This window comes from Astatotilapia calliptera, chromosome 1 (genome assembly GCF_964374335.1).
Source record: "Astatotilapia calliptera chromosome 1, fAstCal68.1, whole genome shotgun sequence".
Taxonomy (NCBI): domain Eukaryota; kingdom Metazoa; phylum Chordata; class Actinopteri; order Cichliformes; family Cichlidae; genus Astatotilapia; species Astatotilapia calliptera.
The window spans coordinates 40625099-40646185 of record NC_137422.1 but is presented as its reverse complement, the minus strand read 5'-3'; the positions used below and the strand labels follow the sequence as shown (position 1 = coordinate 40646185).

At 46.9% G+C, this 21087-nt stretch overlaps 1 protein-coding gene and 1 long non-coding RNA gene across 3 annotated transcripts in view; one reads left to right on the top strand and one right to left on the bottom strand.

Annotated features, from left to right (window-relative positions):
- Positions 1-14752, bottom strand: part of LOC113027665 (uncharacterized) — a 38183-nt gene extending 23431 nt beyond the window's left edge. The window contains exons 1-2 of the long non-coding RNA XR_003273113.2: positions 14614-14752; positions 14348-14528 (exon numbers count right to left, since the gene is read on the bottom strand). This is a non-coding gene — a long non-coding RNA (uncharacterized LOC113027665). The remainder of the gene's footprint in view (positions 1-14347; positions 14529-14613) is intronic.
- The window catches only part of LOC113027647 (CD81 antigen-like), a 28715-nt gene extending 7974 nt beyond the window's left edge, over positions 1-20741 (top strand). Inside the window, exons 2-8 of one of the 2 annotated variants that reach the window (XM_026177308.2) lie at positions 2344-2458; positions 12412-12509; positions 14375-14449; positions 14689-14802; positions 16134-16229; positions 18203-18286; positions 18989-20741. In XM_026177308.2, the coding sequence (XP_026033093.2) occupies positions 2344-2458; positions 12412-12509; positions 14375-14449; positions 14689-14802; positions 16134-16229; positions 18203-18286; positions 18989-19051 (645 nt within the window). In that variant the 3' untranslated portion in view covers positions 19052-20741. Of the gene's footprint in view, positions 1-2343; positions 2459-11707; positions 11844-12411; positions 12510-14374; positions 14450-14688; positions 14803-16133; positions 16230-18202; positions 18287-18988 lie in introns of those variants that run through there. The other variant, XM_080301055.1, reaches the window with a different exon arrangement.
- The last annotated feature ends 346 nt before the right edge of the window (positions 20742-21087 follow it).

The following is a 21087-nucleotide window of genomic DNA, read 5'->3' as shown; positions in this document are numbered from 1 at the left end:
AAGTGACGAAGCTTGGTGCAGTCACAGTGGGAGGGTGTCCACGTCTCACCGCCACGCTCCGTGAAACACGTCCACTCGGTGTGCTCCCTTTGAGCCGCATCCAGCTCGTTGAGACTCCACATTATGGTGCATTTAGCTCACGTTCCGCATGACGATCGCTGGAACTGCCCGTCGCCTCGCCAAGAGTATAAAGCTGCGTTCGTACTTTTAAATGACAAAGGTAGTAAACACCTTAAAAGGTTACTTGGCAACAAGAGGCGGGACTGTTGGTCAAACTAACTAACGACTGCAGGAGTCAGAATTTAAGAAAGACGTCCTGAGCAGTCAGAGTCCTCTGTGCTCTCCCGGCTCTGCTCGGTGATAAATGATCAATGAAAATCTGCTGCGCTTCAAAAGGGGCGGGACTTATGACACAATCCGTGTTTACCTGGACGCATGGACTCAAAGCCTGACTGGAATAAAAATGCTTTGTGTAAACGTGCCAAGAATCTGTTCCTCCAATCAGGAGTTAGATCATCAGTTTGACAGGTGTGCGTTATGTCAGCCTCACGGGGACGCGTGGCGATCTAGTCTGAAGACGTGAACATGGCTGCTGAAGGGTTTCCCTGATCCAGCTTTAAATGTGTGGAGGCGAGCCCGCCTACGCGTGGCGTGGTTTATTCTGGGCGAGGCTTGAATTGCGCTTTTCTTCGACCCTGTCAGAGGCCGCGTCGTGAGCAGAGCAGGACTTTCTGGATCCTGTTCAGTCTGGAACCTGAAGCCTGCTCCTGTTCTCCGTTTATCTTTACCTGATCTCTGTCTGGTGTCTCTGGCGGACATGTTTTTGTTTTCTCCCTCACTTCCTGGATAAGTGATGGGGTCAGACGTGCAGAAGTGATGGTTTTTGTAACCTAGCAACAAGCACTTGTGACACTGCGATGAGGATGCGGTGGGCGCGTCCAGCGACTCTCATCAATATGCGTAACTTTTTCCACATTCGGAGCGTCTGCTGTCTTTGCAAACGTCACACCGACAGTTTCCACGAAACAGTAAATGAGTCGAACAGCTGCTCGACATCTAAAAACGGCTGTAAGATGTGAACGTTCTGCACATTTTCACTCCCGTGTTGTGAAAGATGAGGACACATCACCATCAGAAAAGGAACAGCAGCGGAAAAATGAAGTTACGAATCCGACCGCCGTCTCCCATCTGATTTTAAACAAACTTCAGTCAGGTTTCTGACGCTGAAACGAATAAACGCTCCGTAACGAGGGCGTGCTCGTACCCTCAGACCACCCTCGCTCACTTCTGTTGCTGACCCGTTATGTAAACCGGTCTTGTTGGTGGGGTTGCTGCTGTCGGGGGTAAAGAGTTAAGTGCTTCTTAGGAAACAGCTCAGAGACCGTTTAGCCTCCCTGAGTCATGCTCCAAGTGCGTGTGTCGTGGTGTTGATCTGGTTGCTAGGCAGCAGCATGCTGTAGAGCTGGAATGGACCTCGATAATGGAGGAGGAGGAGGAGGAGGAAGATGGGGGTTGTTTTGGTTTCAGTGAAGCTTGAGTTTAAAATGGAGATGATGAGCGTCATTTTTCAGCTTCACAGCTTCAGCAGATTGGTCTTATTGTCCTCGTGTAGATCACAGCTGCGTTTATAGAAATCAGGACTTGATCTTTTTGGATGAATTTGGAGATTACATCAGTCCAACATACTGTCATGGATACAGGAAGGAAACCAGTCATTGAACTTTCCTCCTCACTCTGACTTTACTCTGACGGCGCTTCTTCCTGCAGTCGTCTTTGTCTGTGTGTGTGTTTAATTTGAAATGGAAATGTGTGTTTTGCCTCTGAGGCAGCAGCAGCCGCTGCAGCGGCACACGCTGCAGCGGCTGCTGCTGCCGGCTTGTTGTTATCAGGCCCTCACAGAGATTTCCTCTGACTGGGGGAACGTGTCGCTTCAGATCGGTTGCAGATGTGTGGACTTGTTTCTCAGACCGATGGTGGAGTGTACACCAGAAGGTGATGGGCTGAATGAAGATGCGTTCAACTCTGTTTTTGATGGTTCAGTTTCTCTGAGGAGCCTCATTTGAGCCTCATATCTACAGTCTGTGTTTTACCTGCAACAGGTGGGGGTAAGTCACGCCCCCTAAGTAGACTACTGTGGATTTTACACCCCTGAAAGAATTAGAGTGGATGCTGTGTTGAGAACTTTCAGTGCTTCACCTGCAGTCAGACAGGAAGTGAAGCCATTACTTTACTTGTTGCTCTTCCACCCTGATTTGTGCAGCTGTGTGAGTTTGGTGTTTCAGTGTGGATGCATACAAACAGCTTTCATGTGGATGACTACATGTGCCGTGTTCTGCGTTGCAGCTTACTGGAGGTGTAATCCTGGGAGTGGCCCTGTGGTTGAGACACGACCCCAAGATCTCCACCCTGCTGGGTCTCGAATATGATGGAAACCACGCCCCCAGCACCTTCTACATCAGTACGTACTCATCTGTGTCTGCTTCATGTCACGTGTGTGCTCACCACGTTATGCTCCTGTCTGTTTATGAATCTTTTATTTGTCCAGGTAAAATCTCACTGCCCTGGTTCATGGCAGCAAAGGTCAAAACAGTTAAAAACAAATCAGCGGACTTTCCTGCCGTCGTTCATTGTTAGATATTCTCAGCCCGCAGATATGAAAGCAGAAGGATTCATTTAGTGCTACAATCATAGGATGTATGTGAAACATTAGCTCGGTGCAGGTGTGATTCGCACCGATCTGAACCAGGATGCACCTGGTTGTGTAGCATGCAGCTAGACATTGGAGCTGAAAAACATCCCGTGTGAACTACAGATGCTAGCTAGCAACGAGCCTTGAGATGAAGGATAATTCTCCGTATTCTTCCTCCTGTATTTACTTTTGCTGCTCCCACCCCAGACACATGGTAACTGGACCGATTCTTATAAAGCGCTTTTCTACTCTCAAAGTGCTCTATAAAACACCCAGTCACACCAGCACTGACTCTAAACTGAGTGCTGTCTAACCACGTTCACACTCCGCTGGACGCATCAGAGAGCAACTTGGGGTCGATACTTGGCATGCAGACTGGAAGAGCCAGGGATCGAACCCCCGATCAGTAGGTGACCAGCTACCTCCTGAGCTACATCCACCTCCTCCACACATCTGGCCGGTGAGCAGACTGAACATGGTCACATGGTTTGTAGCGACGCATTTTTGGTTCGCTTGGAGTTCACGGGACTCGAGCCAGAGTGAACCAACTACAGGTGTGAAAATGTCCTCGGTGTTTAGCAGCTCAGTAACTTCCAGTCAAAATTGTCCTGTTCGTGCAGTGATCTCACAGCAGCCATATTATTGGTCACATGATGTCATTGAAAAGGCTCCAACAGCACAAACACGGTCCAGGTGAAGCTAGCAAACCGCTAGCAGCTTCAGCCATCTATCTGTCAAAGAGGCCACGCCCCTAATAATGCAAACTTTAATACAATTTAAACAGGTGAGTTATAGAAGTCATGAGGAAGGAAATGATCCACAGAGACCAAACAGTTTGTTTCAGGCTGTAAACATGTTTATGGGGACTGACTCGCTGCTGCCCCTGCTGGTTAGGACTGTCCTCTGTGAGCACCTGCTCACCTGGTCAGTTTTGTGCCAGTTTTATTGAGCTCATGATTAAATATATTAGTGAGTGAAGCCTTCATGTCCCTAACACTTAGTTTATACCTATTTATTAGGCACTATCAAAGTTTAACGTTGTTATTTTAACATTAATATTGAATCAATCGTGCATCTGCCTCACAGACTGAAGTAGTTCCACTTATCAGGGCATAAATAGTTTATGTGGATCTATCAGAGAAACACATCAGCTCGCTGCGATGAAAGCTCACCGTTGTCCTCCTCGCTCTTATTAAAGCTGAGATGAAATCGAATGGGTTTAAAACTTTGGACCAAAGCCGTGCAACAGATGTTCTGAAGAACGTCCAGATGTTCTGAAGAACGTCCAGATGAGGTTGTAGCGTGGTAGGAGGGGCCTGGGTTTGAACGCCGGTGGGGTCCCGCTGTGTGGAGTTCTCCATGTGCTTCCAAAGATTCCTGGATCAACTCCTGTGGTTCTTTCTTGGACCAAGAACCAACAAAGGAACCTGACCAGAACTTTAAATCCTCCCGACACACGACTAAAACATCCTCGTCCTCCAAATGTTCGGCTTCTTTAATTGCAGTCGTGGATTTTTGCAGCTCAGTTTTCTCTGACTGAAATCATGAATCTGGACCGCATGGCTTCTAAGCCTTCTCACATGTTTCTGAGGCTGCTGCTGTGAGTTTAAGTCACCGGAAATAAAAACACTGAGTTCTGAACTCTGAGTGGCCACCACGCCTTGTAGATGAGAGAGAGGCTGCTGCAGAGCAGCAATGGCAAAGGCTCGACGCGCTGCAGCGCGGCGATGACGGTATCGTGTCGAGCGTCAGCTGGGAACGGGCTCAGGAAACGCTGGACAGTTGGAGGATGGAAAAAGTTGATATGATGAATGTTATTTCCTGCTGAGTCGCACAGATTCAGGGTTTGACGTGCCTGATCTGTGAAGCCAGAGCATGTCGATCCCGCCTGCAGCTGCTGCAGTAATGGAGGGGGGAGGGGTTCTTGGCCCACTGCAGGCCTCTTTGTACCAATCAATCATGGTTTGAATACCACAGGGAGAGGCAGAGTGTTGCTGCTCACCATGATGTGCATCACTTTATGGACACGGCTTTCCGTTCTCTAATGGCTGCAGGAAAATGCTCACGCAGCGAAAGCCAGACTGGTTTTTGAACATCCCAGTGAGTCCAGTGCAGAGAGGCGGGCCCATTCGTGCTGTGCAGTTCTGTCACAAACACACAGTATGGAAGCTACTCCTGTTGGTGGAGCATTCAGAGCCCACTTTTTAAGCTGCTTCAGCTTCCCTGCAGTTGCTGCTGTTTCCTCTGCAAGCTGCTTTGCAACCCAACAGCTCCTCCTTTTCATTGTAACTTAGTCAGTGTGGTCATCCAGAGGAGGAGGCCAGGTGTGTGCTGGCGCAGGTATCATGGCCGGTCCTGGGGCCGTGCTGCCGTCTGACAGAACCATCAGAGGACGACACGAATAGGTTTTGTAACGGCGCCATGTTGCAACTCGGGTGGAACGTGGGATTCGTAGCATGAATGCGGTTGTCATGTGACAGTCAGGTGGAAGTGAAGCTGAACGCTCTCAACTTCTCGTGGTATTCATGACTTGTAGGTCAGAGGCTGTTTTGAGAGCTCAGCCCGCCGCGCCCAAACCAACAGCTACTTGTGATCAGCGCTGATGGAGCGCACACAGGCCGTCACGTGATCCCGTTTAAAAACGGCTGTGACGAGATCCGAGTCGTTCCCCCGTCTGTGAGTCATCTGCAGGGAGTAGAGAGATGAAAACTGGCATTACAGGAAAAGCAGAACTGGTGTGATTTAGCAAAGTAAAAGTGAGGAAGCGTCTCGCAGGGAAAATAAAGGCGTGGCTGTTTGGACGGCGCCGTCGGGCTGCGGTTGTTAAAGGGGAAAAGCTTCGCTCATTAGAGAGGATCCACTCAGGGACTTTCTCTGCAGCGGCCTCGATGATTGCACCCTCGCATTACATAAAGCCTCCCTCTCATTCCCGAGGAGGGGAGGAAAAAACACTGTCGGGATAGGAAAAAAATTCCTCACTCGCTCCTGCTCCTCCTCCTCAGTGACCCCACCCCTCCTCCCCCGTCCTCTGCGAGAGTTTCTTCTCCTTTGCTTGCTCCTGCTTTCCGTCCCCATCTGGTTGTGTTTAGCGTTCAACTCAACTTATTTTTCCGCGGCTCGATCTTTCCCCTACATCTGTTTCTCTCCTTTCTCCCGGCGCTCACAGACACGGTGACCCTCCTCTCGCCTTTCTACACGATTAAACACATGCACACACTTTAAACTGTGTTCTGAAGCAGCGGCAGACGCCGGAATAGTCGCCTTGAAATGTGCTCATGATTCTAAAAATGAGTTTCTCTTGAATTCTGGAGAAACGAATGTTGCTCAAACCCGATTTCTCATTTCCTCCACTGCCGTACTGCAGATTTCTCAGTGATGAGGAGTCAGGGGTTTGGTTTCCTGCAGGTTTGGTAATCTTTTGTTGCACAGTTAGTAAGAATTTTATCTGACCGTACAAATGCCTTTTTTAAAAATCAGGCTTACTGGAAAGAATAAAGAAGTGTAACCTGATGAGTCAGACGTAGATTCATTTTGTAAACCTTGCACTGGATCGTCCCCAACAGCTCTTCTGTCTTTGTCACGAAGTGGAACGTTGAGAATTTTATTTTGAAATGACTTCCTGTCACGTACTTCCTGTTCCAGTGGTAGATGTTCCAATTAGACATAAAGTTTCTGATAGTGTTTTTTCTACTCTTGGATCTGAATGATGTCACAGAAACGGGATAGAAGCCACACCCTTTTTTCTTTGTGAGTTGTAGCCAATTAAAAGAAAGTTGTCTCAAAGAGGGAGGAGCTAAAATGGCGTGTTGTGGAGGATGAGCTGAGGCCCAGTGTCAGAGGATTATTTTGAATATTTCAAACTGTTAATCATGCAAAGCTGCTCTGTAAGAGTCCAAGAGTAAGAGCGTGGATCAGAATAATTCCTCTTTGCATAAGTCGTCTTTGAGAGCTCAGCTGCTGCTGATGGAAAGTTAGCATGGCGCTCGCTCGGAGCTCTGGAGCGAGGCGTTAATGGCGCTGTGACGCACATGTAGAAGAACGGTATGAATATGCTTCAGTTCAAGAGTAAGCTACTTACCTACTCTTAGTTCATCTGCGAGGCCCGTGTATGATGTAATAATCATTATAATGACAGTGTGAGTGAATGCTGTTAGCGGCAGAGGCTCGTGGCGAACGTTCGGTCAGGGACGGCTGAAGTTTTGGTCTGAACTTCTCTCTCACGGACTCCATCGTGAGCTTTGAAGCTCTCGCAGATCTTCACACCTTGATTGTCATTCAGCACAAACGTCCTCGGTCTCTGCGACTCTTACAAGACACTGATGTGGAAGATGAAAGCCCTCTGTGAGTACTGCAGTCTCACAGAAACCAGGCGTGTACACGATAAAAGACCTGTCGACAGGTGACTCTGACGTACTCTGATTACATCCTGTGGAAACAGATGCCTGATGACAGTCGCGCAGATAGATCGTTTGGTTATATCGAAAGTTTTAAATTATGACTCGGAACCAAATATTCTCCTTTATCTTAAACATAACATTTCATATTTGCAATAAACTTTATGAATTTAAAAATGCTGAATGTGTAGGGCGGGGCCTAGTTGAGCTGTACCCAGGTAAATGTGGAGAGCATTTCCTGAAATGCACCTTTTTCACAGTAAAAGCCTCTAAACCCTCTTTTTTTAAAATCTCCAGTAAATGTCTGAGGACACTGGGGCTTCAGGAAGTTCTCGTGCTCTCAGATCACTTGACTCCACTCAGTTTCCTGTTCAGCAGCAAGTCACTCACACAGCGACCCCTCCAGCACCCAGAGGAGTAAACTGAGCCCCCTGGTTTCACGTTGACTCCCACAAGAGTTGAAATGACACCGACGTGTCAGGAAGTCCCAAAGAGTCCCGGCCCTCGGCCACATTCACGGGAGGGACCAAAATGGAGCAGTGGTAAATATTCCACTACGTGGGGAATTCGTTTACTGAAAACCTCCCCTGACAACAGCCTGCGTCACATCCACTAACTTTGCTCTGTAGTTTTATTTTTAGTGCCTTTCTGGGTTCGTGCTCAAAGGTACAAAAATGGTGCATCATGAACTGGGAATAAAGAAATGAAACCACCACCGGGTTAGTCATGTGACTGCGTCACTGTGGCTAGTTCTTATTAGAGAGCATCCAACCTTTGCAGGTGGATCTGCAGGAGACTCGTCGCTCTGATGCAGAAACCTCCAGATTAAACGTTCCCGGGAACGCACATCCAAAGACGTGCAGATTTATTTATGGAAACTCGCTGATGCCCACGCATCACGTCATCGCTGTTTAAAAAGGATTTTAAAAACGTTTGTCATTTCTGTTCTTGGGAATACAGAAGTTTTCTTAAATGACACGAAATCAAATATTACATCAGAAATTCCCCTTTTGGCTTTTTGTTCTACTTCCTTTTCCAACCAAAGAAACCACATCTGCTTATCGCAGCTGTTTGTGTAATTTTGGTTTCACTGAGTGAGTGAAGGCGCTGCCTGCAGCTGGTTAATGCAGTCACAGATTTTAAAATGCCGTCGACTGTCATAGACTCTTGAAGACTGGCTTCAGTAACCCTTGACGCTCTCCTGAGGCTGCTTATAGACCAGAACGACTGGCTGTGCTTCAGGAGTGAGCGAGGGTGCTCTCTGCAGATACCCCGAGAAAAACGCACAAACTGCTCTAATGGTCGCCAAAGCACGACTTTATTGATGCATGCTGAGGATTCACAATTTGTCATTGAGGTCGTCTTTATGGGGGAAAGGGTTCAGGCAGGAAGTGTGGGCACCGCCATGTCTGCGTTTCTAGCATCAACCTTGAAGTTCCACCTTAAAGGTCTTTATCGCTTGTTCCATTGTGGATTCAGGGTTTCCTCCCGAGGCTGGACCACTGTATTAACAATAGCTGTAATAAAAGAAAAAAGTAACAGGAAGCAGCAGAAGGGAAGGTTTCCACCATACGATGAACAATCCCCAGATGACTTCACACATGGGTAAAATATTTGGAGGTTGGGTTACAAAGGCTTGATCGTCAGAGGGAAATTCCGAGGTTATTTTCAGCAGCGAGCAGAGAAACAAACGGACGACGGCGGAAGCAGCGACTCTGTGCTCATCAGAAAAGACAAATGATAATAAATCTAAGGCTAACCCACAGAGAGCCGGGTGGAGGCAGATCTCCACCCACCACCACCAAGTCCTGCTCACAGGGGAGAAGCCGGTCGTGCCGCTGTAATCAGACTGAGGCAGAGGCAAAGAGCAGAGCTTACAGGCTCTACTGACAGACAGTGACTGTAAGGGTGACGTCTGTGGACTCACAAAGGTACCGTCTGTTTTCTGGACGGTTGAATCAAAGTTGTTGGAGCAGACAAAGTAAAGGTTTCCAGGAGAAGTCTGTGGGGGGACTTCAGACTAGGAGAGGAACCCATCAGTCTGAAAGTGGAACCACGGTTACATTTTTAACTGGATGAAGGAACGAAACAAATGTAAAGGAACCAAAGTCCTGAAGCTCCAAAAGGCCAACACCCTGAGACAGCGTCCACAGGCTGTTCTGGTTCTGGACCAGGGCTGCCACAGCTGTGTGAAAACCACCCGGGGGATTAATAAAGTTTTATTTAATCTAATAACTTTAATCTCAGCCAAACCGATTTACTCACGAACAAATAAAACCCTAAAAAAAGCCCAACAATAACATTTTTAGGTTGTCTAAGTGACTTATATATCACGTTTAACCTGAGTAGCGAAAGACGGCGGTGATCTGAAAACGATTTGTTGGGAGTTTGCGGTTCTCGGGCGCCTTCAGTGACCCTCGAGCTCCCGGTTAGCTGTCGAGCTGGTGGGTAGCAGACGTCTCCGAAAACGTCGAAGCACTTTTGCAAATATGCGGTGTCTTGATAAACGAGCAGATATTTGATGTTTACACAGCTACTTTCTCGCCTGAAAATATGTCAAAAGCTTATTTTGTGACCCAGAAAGATTAATAAGAGTAATTTTAAAACTAACTCGCTGCTGCCATTGTTGGAAACGGGAATTGGCTGGGCCGCGCTATGAATCCTGGGATATGGAAAGGGTCACGAAGGTTTTACACCAGACCCATCCTTCAAATCTGGGGAACGGATTGGGAGGAGTCTTTGAATTTGGACAGTCTTCGTCGTGTCGCTGTGACGTAATCAGCCTACAAATGCGGCCGCCGAAGGATGCGGCTCCTGAATTTGGACACAGCTACGATGCCGGAGGTTGCTTCTTCTTCTTCTTCGGGGTTTAACGGCAGCTGGCATCCTCGCTGCCATCTTCTGTTTCAGTCCTTTATTACACTCTTACAACCTACTTATTCCTGCGTCTTTCAGGATCTTACAAAGCTTCAAGTGACGCGTCGACTATTAAATTAGGCGTCGACGATTTTGATAGTCGCCGTAACCGTGGCAGCCCTATACTGGACGTGGTTTGGTTATGAAACACGGACCAGAAAACTGATACTATGCAAATTATGCAGGAAACCGGCCCCCACCACAGACTCAAACACTGCAAACCTCTTCAACCACCTGCGCAAGAATCACATGACAGAGTATACAGAGAGTTTATGGATGAGAAGCAAAAAGAGCCGTCGGGTGCTAAAAAATAAACCTCAGACTGCAGCACGCCGTGTAATAAACACTCACTAAGAGAACGGCGGCCGTTTGCATCGGTCAAAACACTCGACTCCAGCTACACGACGCGCAGCTGGAAACACTTCACGCCAGTCGAGCTGCCCGAGATTCACAGAATTTACAGAAAATGCATTATTGTGGGATTTATATCATTATCGGGATGAGAAATGTCTGTCGGGATATGAGCGTTTGGTCATATCGCACAGCCTTAGTGTCGGGTTTGGCTTTCACACTCTGACCAGCCGTGAGTCATTCCTGTGGGATTAGAGACAGCGGTCCCTCTTTGGCGGGCTCCACGTCCTTCCGTTGGTCCAGGTTCTGGTTCTGCTCGGCATAGTGGCTCAACAACCACCTCTCCACCTGCTGCAGCTCGCAGAGGTGGTGGAGTCTGTCCAAGATGGCCGAATGACGCCGAGGATAGCGGCGATCTCATTGGCAAGGAAGGAGTGGAGCTGGGAGCGAGGGGCCTGTACAGATGCAGTTTTATATTTTCTCCAGACAAATAAAAACGAGAAACCACGGATTCTTCCTGCGGACGTTTGTCTGTAACATCTGAGAAGATCTCGGCACAAAGCCGAGGATCTCACATTCCATCAGCTCCTCTTCCTACGGAGCAGCTGAAGGATGGAGCAGAGAGGCTGTAATGGAAGCAAAGCCATAAGAGGATTAAATAAGGAGAGACAGGAAGAGACATTTAAGTAAATGCATGGTTGAGAGCATAATTCTGAATGAGAGAAAGCATTACGCAGAGAGGACGGACTGATGGCCGAGCGCCAGGAGAGCGAGGGATGAAGAGCGGCAAACCGCCAGGAGTTTGACACCGGAGAGCCGTAATGGAAGAGATGGAGGGAGCACTTGCCAAGATATCGATTTATAAATTACCCGCAGTTTTGTGGCTCCGAGCTTAAAAAAAAGAAAGAGGGGGGGGGTAGAGCAGCAGTTAGTGGTCCAATAATTCAATAATGTGTGAGCTGACAAGCAGGAAGGAGGCGGGGTGAACCTCCCAAATAAAAGCATCCGAGTTGAGCGTGCGTGTTATTTTAATAAAGAAGGAGACGACTGAAACTAAACTCAAAGGAAATTTTTGAAGCTCAGATAATTATTCAGAAATTTTCTCTTTTTTTACATTTTAGTTCAGTTTTGTTTTTTATTATTTATCTTTGATGCCATTAACTGTAAGGTGGGTCTAAATGTGGCGCTCCATCATCTACGTACAGTCTGTGGGTTCCACAGCTGTTGAGAATAAACATTAATGTAGTTCTTTAGGCTTTTATTGTGAAAAGCAGCGTTGTGCGTGTTTACAAAGGCAAACTGTTGCCGCGGCCGTCATCTTGAACTTTGCTGTCACTGATTTATCGGCCTTTCTTTCTTGCTGTCGCCCGTGATGGCGACACCGCCGTCCCCGCTGCGGCGGTCTCGCTCAGTGTTTGATTACATTTGCCGGGACGACAATTTGGAATCTGTTTGGGTTCGACTTCCTGTTTGTGTCCGAAGCTGCTCCGAGGGTCTGTCGTCTCTTCTTCTTCTTTGTGTTTATTCTGAGCTGAATGGTGTCAAATGTATTTGTTGGCCTTAAAGCGTGAAAGTGAGAATCTGCAGGAAATAAGAAGATTTGTGCGTCTCCAGATTTTTCCAGTGAAATTGCTCCTGTGAACTGGGATCATGCTGTTCTTTAGTACGAGCTTTAACATGTTGATTCTAACATGCAGACTTTCTCTGATGCTGTAAAAACTTCACTGATAACAGACACGCTCACAGACTGGAGCTCGTTCACGCTTTTGTTCCCATCGTCCGTCTTTACCAGGAATTCTGTGGAAGCTTTAGGAAAAGTCTGTTTGGTGCCCCGACGATGGATCCGTGTGACATTACAGAGCTGCAGCTTTGTGTTAGAAACCGAGAAAAGTGTGAACATAACAGGAACATGACTCACCACCCTGGCATGAAAACAAAAGTGCGCCATCTGCTGTCCGCCACGCGTCACTACACGTGTTATAAAATGAGATGTTGTGAGTCTGTGGTCCAGGATGACTTCCACCCCTCTCGTAACGACCATCCGTCTGTGCTTCTGTCTAGGTGTCCACATTCTGATCGCGGTCGGCGCGGTGATGATGGTGGTCGGCTTCCTCGGCTGTTACGGCGCCATCCAGGAGTCGCAGTGCCTGCTGGGAACTGTGAGTCACGCTGAAGCTTCCCTGTGGACTTTCACACCTGCTAATAGTTTTAATGTTTCTTTGTGTGAGACGGTGCACGAATAACGATGTGAAAAGATGCCTCGCACCAGGTTTAGCTCCTGACTCATTTCCATCTGCAGGCCCACACAGCACGAAATAAACTGTAAGATATCAGGACACATGCTCAAGCATCCAGGCAAGGAAATCCCAAAAAGTTGAATCTGGACATTTTCAGAGAAAAAACGCTACGCAAGCATTTAGGAATTCAAATCCCTTCCTTATTCTCAGACTTGTTTAAAGTAATAAAAACAGATTTAGAGCGATGCACAGTCCTGCCTCCGTCTCTCCTGCGTCGCATCGAGAGTATAGAACGAATGTGTTACCGAGACTTTTATACCTTTTTCAGATGCTGCCTGTAAACATTCCCAACTGTACATTTGATAATTTAGATAAACTTTTTTCCAAATTGATACGGCGAGGCAAACGTCCAAGGATCAAGTTTCAAACATTAAAACTGTCAAACTGCAGGGGGGGGGTCGGCTGTTCTACGAGACTCCTGACTGTACGGGATCGGTCTGAAACTCGGTGGCTAAACACTGAGAAGACAATATGTGAAAGATCACTGGACTCCCTGCTTTTTTTCTAACTTGTGCGTACGGGGAACGGACGAGGCTCACACTAAAGATTTGGCGCAGAATCAAACAAACGTTTGGTCTTCCAAAAGAAATTTCAATGTTATCAAGCCTCTCCTCCCTGCAGGGTTTTTCTCCTACTGTGGAAGACTTCAGAGCAGGTCAAATAACAGGCGTCATAAACTTCGTCATGTTGTGAGGACCTGAGCTCATTTGAACAGCTGAGACGTCGGCTTCAGCTTCCTTCTTCGGACTGTTTTAGATTTTTTGACAAAACATAAAGACTGGAGGCAAGTTTGGAGCCCTCAGCCATCGAGGAAATATCTCTAAAATATTTCAAAGTAATTCCTCCCCAAAGCTGATCAGTCATTTCTATAACTCATTTATGAGTTTCAATACAAGTGCAACTTTGGATATTAAGGCAAGGTGGGAAGCGGAGACTGGCACTCAAGTCTCAGAGCACACCTGGGAAGAGGTGTTCAGTGAGGCCCAAGTCTCCTCTGAGACTCGGGCCTCACCGAACACCTCTTCCCATCTGGTGACTAATTCTGGGCTGTGGAGAGAATTTAAATGGAAGGTGGTCATGAGATATTTTAGACCCCCAGACATCGTTGCTAAAATGAACCAACTCCCGACACTTGTTGGTGAAATTGTGGTACTCACTTAGCAACCCACTCACACATATCCTGGCCGTGTCCAAACATTAGCTCAGTTTGGAATAAAGCTCACTACAGTTTCCCAACAACCATTAACAAAGGACCAACAGTTAGTGAGTCTTACCAACAGCAAAACAAAGTCTCTCGTAAGAATCTTGCTCACAGCAGCACTAAAGTGTATCACCATTAAATCATGACCGGCCTTCATGTAATATGTGGATTGATAAAGTAAGATTGATCAGATGGAGGGAATAACATCTGCTCTGTGGATGCAGAGAGGCTTGTTCAGTGAGCGATGGCCCATACATGCTTATTGTTTCAATAATCCAGCAGAGGTTCACTTTTTACTGCTGCTAAGATCGTCTTATTTAATATTATCTGAAGTTTGTGCTTCTACGTTGCCTGCGTCTGTTCAACTTGTGAACATTGACAAGTGTAAGTTGCAAGGTTGTAAATTATAATAAAAAAGTTATAATAAACGCAGCAGCTGCACGGTTACCTGCACGTGTTCTCTGAGTCGGAGCTCAGGTAGAAGGACGCTCGCGCTCACCTGCTGTGTTTCTGGCCCGTCCTGCAGTTCTTCGCCTGCCTCGTCATCCTGTTCGCCTGTGAGGTTGCAGCTGGCATCTGGGGCTACATGAACAGGGACACGGTGAGTGTGCACGCTGACACTGCAGGTTAAATCGGGCATGCCGCTCTCTGATCGGGAAGCGTTTGGTCCTGGTTGACACCTGGGATTAAACATGCTTCATATAATCAGCAACCACAGACTGTACTGAGGATATGACCCAAAATTCATATCTCGATATTCTTTACCTTGTGTGAGTTATTAGTCATTAGTGTGCTTCTGTCACCAGGCAACAACTAATAACTTTATTTAAACTTTTGCAGGTTACAAAGGAGATGAAAATCTTCTACGACAACGCCTACGACAGCGCAATTAACAGCAATATGCAGGAAAAGAACAATGCCGCCACCCTTGTCCTGAAGGCCTTCCATGAGACGGTACAACGCAGATATATAACAAAATGATCATGTGAATATTTTCTTATAAAGTAAAGGGTTTTCTGAGGCGTCCTGAACCTCGTCACCTTAAAGTACAGCAAACACTGAGAACACGGTGCATGAAAAGCGGCAGAGCTGAGATAATCACACGCATGCTTTGAAGGTCACGTACAACTTGGACGTGTTGAATTTGGGAATAAAAGTTGGGAATACCAGGTGAGCTGACTTTGGAATTAGCAGAAACTAAACTCCAAATCAGAGAGATGCAGGTAGACGTCGGGTTGCACCACGCCCTCTGTTGGAGCGTCTCGTCTGTCACCGCGTTTTCACAAGAGGGTGGAGCCCTGAGTTATCGGCTAATGCTAGCTAACACGAGACCCTCACTAAGACGAACCTGCTAATCACAAACATTAAGTCCGAATCTTCAAACTTCACTCAGCAAACCGGAGCTCCGCCCTCTGTGACGGCCTGTTAGGACACTGACCTCACAGCAGTCGTGTTTTTGGTCACATGATGTCATTAAAAATGCTCCAACAGCACAAACACGGTGCAGTTAGCTGAGGTGCAGCTAGCAGCTACACCTAGCGGCTACATCCACCTGTCTGTCAAAGAGGCCACGCCCCTAATAATGCAAACTTTAAACCTTAATAGGATTTAAACAGGTGAGTTATAGAAACATCCTCCCCTGTACAGGAAACGATCCACAGAGACCAAACGGTTTGTGTAACAGGTTGTAAACATGTTTGTTTCTGCTGTAAAGTTGTAACACGGGAGTCTGCGGCCCCTTTTCCTAGAGTACCTACTCGGACTGACTGGGCACAGTTTGCCACGTTTTCCAGGGTTTTCCGTTAAAAACCAGGTAGTCTTTTAGTACCTGCTGGGGTTCTAAGTGATCCAGACAGGTACTAAAATGTGATGTCGTCAGACCGCACGCAACCGATTGGCTGGTCAGTAGCGTCACTCGACGAGTCACGAGAGCGTCTCGTTCACAAAAATCAAAACTGCCATTTTTGAAACTCGGCTGCAAAACAACGCCGTGATCCCCCGAGTGTGACGAACACCCACAGACCGAGCAGCAGGTAAATATTAGCTTCGATGTCCACCTTTGTTGGAACGTTCAGATGCGCCGACGCTTTGCTATGACGAAAGGCGTGCAAACAAGGTACTACTGGGTTATAATGGAAAACCAGTCGACCCGAGTAGGTCAAATGGAAAAGGGGCTTATGGGGACGGACTCATTGCTGCCTCTGCTGGACATTAGAGGAACTGCAGTTGTGGTGCTTGTTTGTCGGAGGTTTCCAGGTCTTTACTGTGTTGTCTTTGTGTTTCAGCTGAGCTGCTGCGGTAAAGGCACAGGCACTAACCTCCTTACACAGCTCACAGACATAACTGGAATTACCAATATTTGCCCCAGTAATACATTCACGGTAAGTACAATCATTTATTTCAGTGGTTTAATCTTTGCTCGCATGCTTCTGGCTCACGGGGAGAACAAGCAGGACCATCATTTAGCTCTCTGCAGAAATCATGAAGTTAGTCAAAAAAGCTCCATAAACTTTGCTGTGAGACATTTTCTCTCTGCTGTATACTTGCACCAGGCAAACGCAGGGGGCGGGGTCATTCATGTTTGTGTCCTGTCTCACCATCAGGAACACGAGCCTCTCGGCACGACTCGGTGCATTGATAGCGTTGGCGGGTTCTCCTGTGCTGCTGTAAAATAATCTGCTCTTGGTAACCTGACGCAGTCACGGGGGGCTGTTCCACTTCCTGTTAAACCGTGGTATCGAAAGTAGTTGCAGTTCACCCGAGAGCACAGCAGGGGGCGCTTTTAGTCCACTGAACAGAAGTGAATGGAGCTAGACTGAGATAAAAACGTATATTTAAGTTTCAGTTAAATGAATGGAAGTGGTTGAGGCTGTGCAGCTGCTCTCCACAAACCGAGAACATTTCACTTCAAAGTAAAAGTCACATCTTTTGAGACTTTTACTTTGAAGGTACATTGTCTCCATTTTCAGTTTGTGTCACATGTTTTTTTTACCACATAGCCAGCAGTGTAAGTAAAGACTTGCCAGACAAAAGATTTAGAGAACATCGAGACAGCAAAAGCCTCAGAGTCCAAAGATCTGCAGGAGGCTGTTCTGTATGCAGCCTGCAGCTTCACACGAGGCTTAACTCCACTTGTTGGCAGCGTTACTGAAGTGACCCGAGGTCGGTGCAGAGCTGCGCGGCTGCCAGAACACAGAAGTGTTTAAAAGAAGCACTTTTTACTTTGTCTGTTGCTGATTTCTGTGAGAGGAAACTCATCAGGAGGAGGTGGGGCCTAACGCGCTGAACACGTGGACACAGCAGGAAGCTAAAGTAGCGTTAGCATGAATAAATGAAAGCAGTGTTACAGAATAAATGAGCTGAAATATTAATGACTGATAAATAAATGAGTGTGTGTGAGCTGAGGTGGCTGTAAGAGAGAAGCTCACAGATGATGTGTGATCAGCTGTCTCTATGGCAACGTTCACTCTGCAGGCGAAAGCGCATCAAATCCGGCGTTTTTGACCCTCTGCGACCCACATGACAGCGTGAACGGCACAAATCCAATATTTTTAAATCCGATCTGGGTCACTTTCGTATGTGGTGCTGAATCCGATACATATCTGATGTTTCAGGAAGCGACTGCTGTTTGATTGTCATGTCACATTAAATCCGCCTTTTACGTCACTGACACAAGACAGACTCCGATTATCAGCGCCGGAGAAGACATCGTGAACACTTCCTGTCCATCCAGTACAACTGTTGGGAACAACGTTGGAGAAACGTGAACATTTTATTTGTTCTGTATAATCTGCAGATTCTGACAGAAATCTGCAGCTTTCCTCTAAAACAGCAACAAGGATCATTATTAGGCCAAATGTAGAAAACACAATAACTTTATAACTTAACATAAAGTCCGAAGTCTTTACATTAAGGCCATCAGTCACACATACTGTTGCTCTGGGTGTAAACAGAGCGCGTTGTGTGTGACGTCTTCTTTTGCGCATGCGGCGCTTTGAGCGTTCACACTAGAGCGCGTTTGCTGTCGCATTTTGTTTGTAGTGTGAACGAGCAGACAAAAAAATCGGATTTGATCAAATAATTTGAATTGAGCATCAAGACCTGCAGAGTGAACGTAGCCTGAGACTGGTCCACAAACAGGAAGTGAAATTCCTAAACATTAAAACAATAAAGTTTTTCCTCCATCTATCCAAAACTTAAAATAAAAGATTCCTCAAATGAAATCGTGGTTTAAGAGAATAAAGAAATGCCGACACGTGGTGTTTGTAAAAATGTGAAGCAGCAGGAGAGCAGGATGCATTCTCTCTGATCTCCAGTAGGTGGCGTGTTTGAATGTTTTGTTTTTGCTTTGCAGAGCTGCCACGACAGAATCAACGAGCTGTTCCACGATAAGATTTACCTGATCGGCATCGCCGCGCTGGTGGTCGCCGTTATTATGGTGAGAACATGAACATCACACAGTGCTGCTGCTCGTAAATGTGCTGAAGGCTGAGGGGCAGCTTCGATTGTTTCTGTTTCATGCATACAGTGTGTGTACGAGTAACAGAGAGGATACGTCCTCATACAGTCATCCTCAGCCACGTAGAAGCCCCACCCACTTGCTCTTTAAACCTCCTGTGTGAGGGGCTGCCAATCAGAAGGTTGACTGAAAAAGGGAGGAGCTGAAAAAAGAAGTTTATTTTAGATGAACTGAGCTCAGTGTAAAGTAAAGATTATTACAAACTGTGAATCCACGGCTGCAAATATGAAGCTAGAAATGAGTGGGATAGACCCCCTTGAAGATGAAGGTGACCCCTGACCTTTCCTCAAGCACCATTGGCCCTTTTTAGCTCATGAGCATGAAAAATCGTATTTTATTGGGTAGTCTTTTGGTTTTTGTGGCTGTATGTAGGACAGCACTGAAGTCTGTGAAACGCAGAGAAAACCGAGTCTTTCCTGGTGCGTTAGTGAAGCTGATGCGCTGCTGCTCCCTCGGTCAAAGACGACCATCCCACCTTCTCGTGTCAAAAAGAGTCTCAGTGATAATCAGGAGGCGTTAAGGCGGCGCGAGCGCATGAATGCTGTCGCCGAGTGGAAATCGTAGATGCTGTAATGATGTAATGTTGTGACGCAGCCCTGACAGCTTCCTCTTCTTCCTCAGATCTTCGAGATGATCTTCAGCATGGTGTTGTGCTGCGGGATCCGCAACAGCCCCGTGTACTAAAGCGCCGGGGCTCCGGCCAATGAACGAGGAGAGGACGACCTCGCCCTCTCCTTCGTTTGTTTGTTTTTTTTATAACCAGGAAATGCCACATGTATTGCTTGCTGGATTTTAGTCAGCTGTTAAAGACAATATCCTGTTTTTCTTACACTGTCAAAGATCATTTTTTATTGTTATTTTGTTAGTCACAGATGCTGTTATGCATATTAGAGCAGTGTTTAATGTAGATATGCTGTCACACACGGTCCAGGTGCTGTAATCTGATTAGTTTACTGCTGTCCTGCCTACGTCCACGCTCTCATATCGGCCTTTTCTGGATGTTATCCCCACGTTTTCTGTATAAACTGTATATAAATATATGTGGACAGTGCTTCATGTCTGCCTGAGCATGGAGGTTGTTTATCATGAGCTTTGTTCACAAACACTCTGTGGATTGATCCAGACTGAAGGCATACATGACCGGCGCGCTCTCTCACACACAGACACACACACACAGACACACAGACACACACACAGACAGACACACAGACAGACACACACACAGACACACAGACACAGACACACAGACACACACACACACACAGACACACACACACAGACTCACACACAGACACACACACACACACACAGACACACACACACAGACACACACAGACAGACACACACACACAGACACACACACAGACAGACACACACACAGACAGACACACACACACACACACCCCTCTGGTCATACTGTGGGATGTTGTCAGGAAATGCAATGTTTAATCTGAAGCTGTAACCAAAGTCCGTGACCTCTGACCCCGTTTGCTTTCTTTCTGCGGTGGTAAACTATGATCGTCATGTCAGAATCAGAGCCTCAGAGTTTAATGTTCGGCTCACTCCTGCAGTCGTGTACTGGTCACGTGTGTTTCCCAGCAAACCGGTTGTCCTGGTAGGCAGCTGGTTGTGTTTGCTCACAAATAAAACTATGGGCTGCTAAAAAGGATTCAAAGCAGAAATTTAAAAGCCCACAAATAATAATTAATGTTGCTTCTTAAATTCATGTCATATTTGGCACATTTGAGTCATTTTGTGCATTTTGCCCTTATTTTGAAATCCCCGTACTTACAGCCCGTCCGGTTGAGCCTCGTCAGTCTAATCTGACATGTTTATGTGGTCATCGTCCCTCCACCTTCGTTAGCCGCGCACTAGCAGTTCATCTGTTGTGTTGTCGTCATGGTAACGAGCGTGGCTCTATCGGCGCCGTCCGAGCTGACCCGTGCACGTGCAGAGCGCCTTCCGTCCCAACTGTTCCCGCCTCATCGGCCGACCGCTAGCTGCACAGCCCCGCGGGCCTCTAACCTCTCCTTTAAATCATAGCGTCTCGTGTAACCCTCCATATAATCGTAGCTTTTCTCAACCAATTAAAACTTTGCCTTGTTAACTAAGTGGCGCTGGACAGTGCGACGTACAGCTCTGATGTATCGTACTAATGAAAATAATGACGGCTGTAGAAACAGTGTATGCCTTTCTTCTCTTTGTATCGTAATATCTGTCTGGTACGTCATCACAGGAGGAAGGGGAAGGTTTTGTGACAGCGCCGATGAAGCGTTGATGCTGCCTTTTGAATAACCGCTGCATAAATCTCCTCTCTGCTCTGTAGACTTTGGTTTGCCCAAATATAAAGGGAATAAATGTATTTTACAAATAACCTTTCAGCTCTTCTTGTCTTTTATTTGAGGAAAGGTGACTGTTGGAAGAGGGGGTCGCTTCTACCTTCAGTCAGGGCTTGGTGGTTGTTAGCGAGTGCAGCAGTGTGAGCTCCTTAGTCGAGCTTTGGTTGGCATCAAGGATGCTGCACTTGTTGCTTTCATATATTTGAGAGCACAGGTGTCAAACTCGAGGGTGTCCTGATGAAATTAGCAGCTCAGCAAGACTTGACTCGATGCTGAGGAGGCGATTCAGCATTTGATTCATGTTACATCAGGAGTGAGTGAACGTGGTGCAGTAAAAGTACAGTTTTCTAAACACTTCTTTAAATGGGGGGGCGGGCACCT